We start from the raw sequence: 11701 nt of genomic DNA, 5'->3' as shown, positions 1-11701 counted from the left end.
TATTAAAGGCCACAGAGGTCAAATGTATTAAACATAGAACATATGCACAGATATAGTACTGTCGGTCATAAAGATCCAAGTGAGCGATACAGGCCCTCTGGGCCTCTTGTTTAATTATGAGTTACTGAACACAGGGTTTTGATTTATGTTATTTTTCTAAGTTATCATATCAGGATACATTGTTATCTTAAATTCATCATTTCAGTAAATACTGTGTTAAGATTCATTTTCTTTCTTCCATAAAAACTACTATATGAATCTCCGACCATAAACACATTTTGTTACTTCTACATCAGACTGTTTAAGAAAATATTTTGTTGTTGAAATGTCAATGTACATGTGTTTCATATTCACTCACAGATTAATTGAATGTTTCCACCAATTATTGCACTGATAGACAAATAGCTTGCCACTGTATAGGAAAGAGTATTCTCCCTTTTTGTCATATTGTTTAGTGACATTAGAAGTTTACAAGATATTTTTGTGCAGATATATGTTTGTATATGTTTAAATTGGATGTTTGCATTGTATGATGTTGGGCAGGGGAAGTTAATTAATGATTGTGGTCAAATTTACCTTCAAAAGAATTGCGCAATACCAGTAATTGCTTAACATGGGTTTGCTTGGTTCAATTTCATTACAGACATTACTTCAAAGTCTACAAAGTAGAGCATCAAACCGTCATTGTATCCAAAAAATATTGTAAAAGAGACAAATTTAATAATGATACAAGCTTGTACATGAATGAAACCACTGTGTATTTTGTTTTTATATAAAGTATACCATTATTCAATCATCTGACAAAGCACTACAGTGTCATAGTGTACAGTTTTGACCTTTGACCTAATCCACCTTCTCTGCCCACCAATTCAGCCCTCTGGGAGGGTCTAGTCACATGACTAAAGTCTCAACAGTATTGCGTTATAAACCACTGCCAGACCTTTTGGTCTCCATTAGTTCCCTAGCCAATCAAGGCTAGGTCAGACTGTATATGTCATGGTGTTTCATCCATCCTCATCAAACACTAAACATTGAAAGTTTGACTTCAAATAAGAAGCTCATTATTGAGGATTTTCATGTTTTGTACTTGAAAATGATATTTACTGGTGTCATCCTATCATCCAGCTGAGCAGGCCCTATTGGTCTTTGTATATAGTTTTATCTTGTGTGTCATTGTAATTGTGTTTTTTTTAGATTGTTTAATAAAATTGTATAAAAAATACCCTTGTTTTCATCATTATTTCTTTTATTGTGATCTATAATTCAAACCACCAACTTATAATCCTGTGGAATATATACAATATTCTTTAAGTAAGTAATGTTATCCAAGATAAAGCTGCGAAGTAAGAAGGGAAAGTAAAAATTATGAATTCATTACTATATATAACATATTAAAGATGAAGACTGCAGTGATGAAGACGACTCATATTTCTGAATACTGTTATACAGCCCAGGTGGCTACTGCACTAAAAAGTGGGGGAAAGGCAAGGCTTATCCCTGAAACAGACCTAATGTCCAATTAGAATTTATACCTAATATGAACTCTCATCAAAACATGAACGGACAAGGCCTAATGGATATGTTCAACTTTATAACACATTTACTTAAGAGATGAAAATTCAAGAAACAATATTCAGTGGTGGCCATGTTATGTTAGGACCTTGCTCATCAGACATACATTTTTTGTACTTACAAATAGCCTATTGAATATTGTTCTTCATTTTTGCATCATGACACTTCACGAGGGAGGCTTATATTCTATATATCATTAAGGGAAGGGGTGGGGATGAAATGGCTAATTACTACAGGATACTGACATTGTAGAGGTAGTTTGAGTAATTACCGGACATGGACTTTTTGTCAGATAAAGATGCTATATGAGGTAATATTCAGTCAAGTTCAATACTGGTTCCGTGTTAATGATATCCTAAATTAAATTCAATGGTGTAACATTTTATGTTGAGAAGAAATTGAAAGTTTTAAAAGAATACAGCTAGCCTTCCAAGTCAAAATTTATAGTGTGGTCAGTGGAAAAATTCCTATTATTATAAACGATTGCACAAATCTACTTTTCTTCTGTTATACATAAGTTTCTATCTTAACTTCTGAGAGCACAAATTCCCAAGAACATGGTCAATATCTGTTACAGACTCAACTTTTTAAAACATCAAATTAATACTGCAGTGTTCAAAGTGTTTTGTAATGCTTGGATTTAATTCTTGCAACAACTAAAGGTGAATTGTTTCCCTTAGAAGGATTCTTCAAAATTTGATAGCAGTATTAGATCTTAAGTACGTGGATCTACCTTGTATTTATCTGTAAATACATCGATGGAAAATATTATATCACGGCGTTCTTTTTAATTCATGCTAAACACATGTATTTATCTATTCTAATTCTTCTTCTGCTTCTTTGAAAAGCATTGAATTTTGAAGCAGGAAATTAAATAGTGATTGAATCTGAAATCAAATATCTGTGATTGTGATTGGGGAAAAATGAGGGGAAAAAAGACCAGTAATTTTTACCTAAAAAAAATCCGGATATTTATTGCAATTGTTTCGAAAATTTGTAGGATAAAATCACAGTCACAAAAATGCTTGATAGGGGGGCAGCTTCAATGATAGTTGATTGATAACAATAGCAACGTTGAATTTATTAGTTTGTGAAAATGGCAGCCACTTTGTCATTTCGCTGGCTTGAAATTCTCGAAAAGGAGTTCGATAAATCATTTGTTGATTTGGACTTACTACTTGGAGAGATAGATCCAGACCAATGTGAACTCACTTTTGAAGGGCGTCAAAAAATGACAGCATTAAGTGCCGCATTCGCTCAATTGTGTCACAAATCACAAACCATTTTTCAGTCAAATGCCAAAATAGAAGTAAGAAAACATACGTGTCTGTAACAAAAGGATTGTGATAGGGACTTTCTTTTTCATTAAGGGTTATGCTGACAGATAATTAGACCATTTGATTACTTAAATACAATTCCGGAATCGCTTAATACAGATATTTCTTGCAACGGAAGTTGCCACGTCACGTCATTTTGCCGGTGTTTATAAACCGTGTATATTATCACAGGTCTTTGAAACTCATAATGTAAGTTGATAAATATATATATCATATAAAACTAAGGGTATCTATATGAAAAAGGGCATCCTTATTTTATATGATAGATATGTTTCTCAATTTACAGTAAAAAATATCAACCACTCCATGTTTTATGTGATGTGTACTGTACTTAGTGTAGAACGAGAAACATGATAAACTCTGAAACTAACTTGCATTATTAAAACATGCATGCAGAAATAGGACATGTTTGTGTCCAGTATATATCTTGATAGTGTCTATAAACATCTATCAAAGTTCTAGATCTTCTACCCCTCTACACTGTCTCTGATATATATAGTGGATAACATATAACACATTCCAAGCATTTTAAGGTACTGTTTAACCGAATGGCTACCATGTAAAGGAATGGCTGTAGGGGAATGAACACTATCCTAATGTAACTTGGTTGGGTTAAGTCACAAGTTGATAACAACTAATTGTCATTGTTCATACCCATTATATTGTTATCAACTCATGGATCTACTGTTGTAAGCAGAGCTCTAGATCCTTCAGATTTTATTTGATTGAAGTGCACTGATACCCTGGTCCCATGTACAAGTGAAGATCATGATCAAACCAATCAGCTAGTCCAAAATGCATTGTCCAGAAGTTTGTCAGATCTTGCATTTAGCATATTGGTGATCATGACAGCCCACAGAATGAGAGGTGACTAGTTGGAGCCACATAGAGGACAGCTAGAACATTTCATTACTCTTGCCTTTTACACAAATAAGTCAGGGCTCTCAATCTGCCAGGTTTGGGGCCAATTATTCCCAATGCAAAATAATATCTTTTTTTTCCCAATTTAGACCCCAAGTTTTCCTAATTCTAAGGAAAACAACATTATTTTTCCCAATTCCAAGGGCCCCGGGCCCCAGTCCCAAAATGGGATGTGAGAGCCCTGTAAGTACCTGTATAGGTGAAATCTTCTCATGTTGATGTTAAATAACTAACAACAGGTAAACACAAATAATAACATACACATGGACAATATCTGGGAGACTTTAAAATGTATCAGATAAAATATATGTGATATACTCATTGTGAGTAAACCTGATATTGAAGTGAAGGCTAAAACTTATAACTGAAGCACAATCAATTACAACACCAGGTATTCCCAGCTACATATGCATTCTCCTCAGGTTTAAAGATGTTGTCCCAGCATCTGCATATATTCAATATATAGTATATGAAAAGACAAATTTTGATGTTATAAAAGTGAAAAATTGCCGTAAACATTTTAGAGGCTTTCTTTGCCATTAGGCTGTGTATTTGTGTGATCTATGTCACCTTGATTGTCAAGGATAAGCTTAATACTTTAATTTACAATTATTAGGGCCCCATCCCACAGTTGCAGATGCCCAATAGTGATTAATTGGTTTGTCCTTGCAGCCATCTAACTGAAAAATTCATAATCGTTTCATAACTTTGTAACCAGTCATGGCAGAATGATGAAACTTTTTATGGTTGCTAACCACTGTTAGAAGATATGTCATATACCAAATTTTTGTTTGTCCTCCAAATGTTTTCATTGCACCCCAATATTGAACACATTATTTTTCAACCAGTCATACATAGTAGAGGGTTGAAACTTTACATGATTGTTAACCACTTCGAGAAGGTGAATAGGAGTTCTGAGTGTGAAACAATTATTCGCATATTTTGGGAATACCCAGAAGTACAAAAATTACTACAAAGTTTTGAAACATTACTAGAGGTTCTATACTGCCTTTTTTTTATTTACAAAACAGATGTCTGGATAGCTCTCTAAATGTAAAGGTTTTAACGAACCTAATTAAGGATACCTGTACTGTTAAAAAATGATGATAAAATGAAGTTGAAATGTCAAAAAGAATGGAGAAATGGAACGAACTCATTTAAATTTTAGTCCATAATTCCTTTATACACAATTCAATTCTTGATTCATGTTTGTTTTTGTATTCGGTTAATTATGATTACTTATGTAAATACATCTCAGTCCTTCACTCTATATGGAGTAACAATTTTAGTGATGCCTTCCTTGTCATTTAGTTAGCCAGGTAATGCTAAGCTGGAAATATTCATTAGATATTTGTTATGATAATTGTCAATTTTATGTCTTGTTATAGAATGAATAATGCTACTATTTAGTTTGATATTCTGAAAAGATTACAACTTAAAACAATTTCATTGGTTTTATATACAATTTCTGAACATATTGACATGCAAACTGAAAAAGAAATGTATAGATACCAACGGACATCTGGCACCAACATAAAAAAGAAATGAAAAAAAAAATTTTATGCTGTTAGAATGTATTACATTATAATGTACATTATGTTTTACATCTTCATACTTTCACTACATTTCAAGGGTTTAGAAATGTGAAATATTATTTTACGATTATATTTTATTATTTTATTATTATCTTAAATTATTTTGCTATTGTTTTTAAGGCACAACTGTTGGATATGAGATCCAGCTTAGCCCAGATTAAAGCCTCTAAGACAATGCTAGAGAAGGAACTGGGCGATGTTTTACTCCAGCTACACTCATCCGAGTTACAAAGACAAGCAGAGAAAGGTGTGGAAATTGACTCCTCGGTCATCAAAAAGAAAGTGGTATGTACAATACATTTATATTTATATTGTCATCAAAAAGACGTGTTTCATCAAAAATCTTTTAATCTATAAATCCAATATCATGTCATGTAGATGAAGTTTTAAAGGACAAATACAACTGTTCATAATGTACATGATGCTAATTTTATCTTTCAGATGTTATCCACAATAAGGCCTATTGTAGTAACTTTCATTTCAAACAAGCAGTGCTCTACTGTGAAAGTTAAGCCACATGTATGCCTATATTAAAATGATGTGCATATAATTTATAAAGAAGAATGAAATTCAATCAATTTCAAATATTTTCACATGTTAATATATATTTGACCATTATAAATGTTTTGTTTTATGACTTTAAGGAAGAGGAAATGGAAAAGAGAAAATCTAAAACATCTAATTTACTCATAATGGAGTCGGAGATGGCTGAACTTCGACGAGAAAACGATGAACTTCGTCAGTATGTGTTGGCGCTACAAGGAGAAGTGTATGGGGCAAGGCTTGCAGCAAAGTACCTGGATAAGGAGCTGGCAGGGAGGTATGAGCAATTCTTATATCAAATATTTTTTCAGACAGATACATGATTGTAGATAATGACATGTCTCATTCAGAAGAGATAGAATGGCTTCTCAGAATAAGAAGATGGGAAATTGTCACAGGAAAAAGCGCCATTGAAGGAATTAGATACATGTGTCAAGGAAATCACTAAATATAATCCCTCGTCAAATACTGGATATTACTGTAATGAAGATACATTTGTACAAAAGTATGGCCTTTTGGTTTTGAAAATAAGAGTAACCAAGATTTATTTTAGTATGTATTTTGAAATTGCTTTTGAGTTCCAAAGCAATGTTAAGTACATGTAAATGAAAAATGGTTTCACTCAAATTTTCAGTTTGGAATTCCTGCTTTATAGGAATATTTTTCTTCATAAAGTTGATTTGTGGCTTTTGACAAAGATTTATTTTAAAAAGAAAAAAATCCTGATTTAGTTCGTTACTATATGCATTGTGCACATTAAATGACCACACAAGTTGATGATGAAACAGGACGATGCCATCTTGGCTGGAATTGATTGATAAATGGGATTAGGCCATGTTGTTTTTTTTGCACAGATATTATTATCTGATGGCAGCAATATCTGGTACTATTTTTAAGTATGATGGACATGTACATGAAATAAAAACAAAACAAAAATTTAAAAAAATGTCACGATGAAGTCAAAGCAGTTAGGATTTTATTTATTCAGCTGTTGAGATAACTATGAAAGATTTCATTTTTATCTTTTTCAGAATACAACAAATTCAGCTGCTGGGAAGAGATATGAGAGGAGCAGAGCATGATCGGCTATGGAACCAACTGGAGGCTGAGATCCATCTCCATCGCCACAAAACAGTGATAAGGGCATGTCGTGGACGAACTACACGCAAAAAGAAGCTTCCTGTTCCTGCAGGACATGTAAGACAGAGACAAAGTTAAAGTATCGCTGCTTTTCTAAATACAGATCTTGATTTAATCTAAATCAATGAGGAAACAATCCTAGCTAAAGACCTGATTATAAGTTGATAGGTACACTTCTCATTTTTTTTCTTCGCTCCATTTTGGTTTCAAATACATTTCATGTGTGATAGAATGTTTTCAAAAACCAGACAAACATTAATTCATCTCAAAATTTAAGAGAAGGAATGGTCACATTTTCAAATTTGATGCAAATCTAGAAATTAAGGCGAAATCTGTTTAAAAAATGACAATTGACATCTTGTTTATTTTCTATTTTTTATAGGACTTCCAATCACTCAGGAAACAGCATGGACTGGGAGATGTTCGTAAGGTCGTTCTTAACAAAGGGGAAGATGATGGACTGGGGTTGTCCATAACGGTGGGTATTCTATTAGATGTGGGAATTCTAGAAATCTGATAAATAGCCATTGGTTTCCACAGATATTCTTGCAGGTTTGAATTTCATCGGATAAGAGATGATTAAAACTAAACAACAGATTTTGATAAACAGAAATATTAAACATCCTGTTTTAGTATGATTTATCTCATTGAAAGTTGATATGATGTAATGGAATATTTGAAGAAAATTTAGACATACATATAATATAGCTGATACAATTACTCATTTGTAAAGATATATTTCTACATGTGAATGCTATTGAAAATCAGCTGATGTTTGCTTCATTGTTTTGATCTAAAAATCTCTTTAGCATAGATAAAATTACAAATGTTTTAGGGAGGTAAAGAACATGGTGTTCCTATTTTGATATCGGAGATCCACGAGGGACAGCCAGCGGAGAGGTGTGAGTCACTTTATGTAGGTGACGCTATCTTATCAGTGAATCAAATAGACCTACGCAATGCCAAACATGCTGAGGCTGTTCAAGTGTTGTCACAACAGGTAAGTTGTCTCTGTTATATGTTATCACAACAGGTAAGTTGTCTCTGTTATATGTTGTCACAACAGGTATGTTGTCTGTGTTCAAGTGTTGTCACAACAGGTAAGTTGTCTCTGTTCAAGTGTTGTCACAACAGGTAAGTTGTCTCTATTTAAGTGTTGTCACAACAGGTAAGTTGTCTGTTACATGTTGTCACAACAGGTTAGTTGTCTATGTGAAAGAACACGAACATGTTAATAATATTGTCTCAATTTTGAGATACAAAGAGGAAAAAATATATATTCATACAGACAAGGTGTACCAGAAGTATAATTCAAGTAATTTTGTCTTCTCAAAATAAGAGCCAGGTTAATTACAACAGTGTTAATCAGCATATTACTAATTAGAATCAAACACTTTGAACTTTGTATCAACAAAACTAGAATATATCTCAGTGATATCATAAAAGAAATAAAAAAACTTCCCATACTTTTCATCAATATCCATCACAGTTTTCATTGAATGTAGGTCACAGTTCTCATTGAATGTAGGTCACAGTTCTCATTGAATGTAGGTCACAGTTCTCATTGTATGTAGGTCACAGTTCTCATTGTATGTAGGTCACTGTTCTCATTGAATGTAGGTCACAGTTCTCATTGTATGTAGGTCACAGTTCTCATTGAATGTAGGTCACTGTTCTCATTGAATGTAGGTCACAGTTCTCTATAAACCTTGTGTGGTAAGTTTTGCCTTAAGCTATCAATGAAGTTTTGATATTGAGATTTTTGGTTAAAAATATCAGTTCCAGTACGACAGGTAACACCAAAGTTTATCGAAATCAGAATATTACTACCTAGTACGATATATATAGCATTGTAACAACAGGTTTGTTAACCGTTTAATTTGTTTAAAGTCTAGTGGTTGTTACCAAATCTTTCATAGAACAAAAATGTAAATCTCTTCACTTTTCCACAGCATCTCACAAATTTTAGGAAAATGTACTTTACTTTTTTGTTCAACGTAATTTAACACAAGTAATATTTTTCTACTGACTAACATTAGTTGAAGAATTTCCATATGTCACATAGGTGAAATTATATTTCGGTTTATTTTATTCTCAACTAGGTTTTATGAATAACACATGTCATTAACTCCAATGACTCTCATAACATCCTATATTGTTTTTAGCAAGGGGAGATAGAATTGGAGGTCATGTTCGTCGCACCAGATGAAGACAGCGACGAAGATAATAATGAGTATGATGATGAAAATGGCTTTCGGTGAGTATGTTTTTAAAAACCATTGTTGATAAAGAAAAAGGATAGATGTGTTGGGTTGGCTTTAATATACATTGACCTTAAAAACCAATGAAAGTTTTTAAAATAATTGTGAGAATATAAAGTAATGGTATGGTGAAAGCTGTGATTTATACGGATTACATTAAGATGATATTTGAAATTGTCCCTACATTAATGGTCTGATGAAATCTACAATCACTAGATTTTATGATCTATTTATCAATCACAGTTACCGTATCTATGATGAGGAGGTACTAAGCAGTGGTAGTGAGGTTGACCGTCGAGAACAAAACAAGATGCATCAGTCAGGGTCGGCATCAGCTGATGGTCAGCCAATGTCACCATCTACCCCGAAGTCTCCCATGTCAACAAATACTAGTCCTGGAAGGTAATTTATAAAATAGGCGTCTCTTAATGATATCGTAAACAAGAGTAAATCCTGTTTAACCATTGAGGCTAGCTGTTGTCATACTTTTTCTACCATTGTGTTGTTTTTATGCTTTTTCTTCATGTCTTTTTTTCTCAACTGAAATGTCTCTTGTGATAGAAAATTGAAAATGACAGACTAGGGTGAAATGCTATTTCCTTTTATTGTTGATTGTTTTATTGTGTTATTATGGCAGAAACTTACACTTGAAGCTGCTTTATGTCGGGGAAATATCCAATTCTGTTTTTGAAAAATAACACTTGGAGCTCCTTTTATATAATTATATTGTTATTTGTAATTATAACCGATGGAAGCATCAGTATATAGTTTATATGCTGAAAAAGTAAAAGGATTTCAAGAAATTACTTGAATTCCAATAAGAATTGTTTATGATAATGTTTCTAATGATGAAGCTAGTTTACATTTCCTGAGATATTAAAAGTTCCATGAACAAGATAATCAGTCATGATTGAAAAGCTCACAATAAATGTTTGGAAGTAAATTTACATTTTGACATGGGGCTTTAGTGGTTAAGGCGTATGACCATCTTTATCACAAGCCTTCCACCTCTGGTTTTGGGTTTGAGGCCTATATGGGGCAGTCACTAGGTACTGTGCAGGTTGATGGTTTTAATCCAAGAACTCTGGCTTTCTTTTACCACATGAACCAGGCACATCCTTAAATGTGCCTTGCTGTCAATAGGACACAAATCAACAATAATCGTTATGGCACAGTATTTAAGGTGACTTTTTTTAATAAAGTCTTGGAAAATTAAGTCTGAATGTTGTTTAAGAAAACTTTGAAACCTCTTTTTTTTGACGAAAATGTTTGAATTACATTTCAGGCCAACTTTAGGGAGCAATTCTCCTCAAAAGAGCCCTATACGTGAGAATGGACCACATAGCCCAGAACAACTTCAAGTTGGCTCACTGCAGTCCAATAATATACAGGGGGAGGGGCCAGAGGAAGCCCCAACATTCAACAGTGACTATCGATAGGCCCCAGACATGCATAATCTACTTTAATTTAATATCATGTGTTTTTATTGTGTAATCAAGAGGGATCAATCTTACTATTAAAGATGGAGCCAAGGTTTGTCCAGGTTTAGTTACAGTAAAATCTAGCTTTATCTGTCATGTTTTTTGAAAGGAAATCTTTTCATTAAAAAATTGAAATAAATTGGATGATAAATCATGATCTGCTGTGCATGAACTTGACCCTAAAAAGTCACACCAAATTTGTGTTAGATCTGTAAAAGGGAGAAGTCAGGAAAAATACCCTGCCACCACTGGGGTTCAAACTAGTGACCCTTCAGTCTCTTGCCGGACACTATTGCTTGAATGAAGGAAAATTCCCACTAGCCAAGACATGTAAAGTGACCTGTACTCTCAACTTCTACAGAACTAAAACAGTCATGAGAATCTCCACTAGTTTGTACTAAGATCATGTCAATGTTGCCAGTGGTGATAACCTGGTAAACATGTGATATGCTTTTATAAAAATTGTTACTGATTGTAAATTGATATATAACTATTCATTTGTTGGATAATCCTTGGCTTTATCAGGGCTTTACAGTGTGAACAAGACTTTGGAGAAAACCTGTAAAAATTAGATTAAAACTGTATAGTTTGAAAATTTTTTTGTGAAAAGAAAAATTCAATAATTAAATCTCTTTGTTGATAAATTATAATCTGTTCATAGGTAAAAGTAACTCTCAACCTTTATCTTGAAAATACGTCTGGCAAAAGGATTGAACCTTTTCATGTGAAAAATGGAGACAAGTGTAAAATAAAAGTTACATGAGTGTTTTTAAATGAACATGACTTTACATTTGTTAATCATACACTTCAGAGCTGCGACACAAAAATCTGAGTTGTGTCCAATTCAGTTA

The 11701-nt window shown here is 33.2% G+C and overlaps 1 protein-coding gene across 1 annotated transcript; it reads left to right on the top strand.

Moving 5' to 3' along the window:
* Positions 1-2668: 2668 nt before the first annotated feature.
* Positions 2669-11406, top strand: LOC132549732 (Golgi-associated PDZ and coiled-coil motif-containing protein-like). The gene is made up of 9 exons (XM_060213686.1): positions 2669-2881; positions 5546-5710; positions 6070-6245; positions 7000-7165; positions 7491-7586; positions 7944-8108; positions 9274-9365; positions 9613-9771; positions 10655-11406. Exons 1-9 carry the CDS (start codon positions 2669-2671, stop codon positions 10806-10808), a joined length of 1386 nt encoding a protein of 461 aa, XP_060069669.1. The 3' UTR covers positions 10809-11406.
* The last annotated feature ends 295 nt before the right edge of the window (positions 11407-11701 follow it).

This window comes from Ylistrum balloti, unplaced genomic scaffold, assembly GCF_031769215.1.
Source record: "Ylistrum balloti isolate Yb309-2 unplaced genomic scaffold, AGI_CSIRO_Ybal_v1 Utg370076, whole genome shotgun sequence".
NCBI lineage: Eukaryota > Metazoa > Mollusca > Bivalvia > Pectinida > Pectinidae > Ylistrum > Ylistrum balloti.
Note: the sequence above shows the minus strand (reverse complement) of the source record. Positions and strands in the feature narration are given on the sequence as shown.

Bases quoted from the DNA above. Each gene is read 5' to 3' on its own strand.
- LOC132549732 (XM_060213686.1), top strand. From the start codon at position 2,669: ATGGCAGCCACTTTGTCATTTCGCTGGCTTGAAATTCTCGAAAAGGAG. The intron at 6,246-6,999 runs GTATGAGCAATT...TATCTTTTTCAG, and splicing joins GATAAGGAGCTGGCAGGGAG to AATACAACAAATTCAGCTGC. The intron at 7,587-7,943 runs GTGGGTATTCTA...CAAATGTTTTAG, and splicing joins GACTGGGGTTGTCCATAACG to GGAGGTAAAGAACATGGTGT.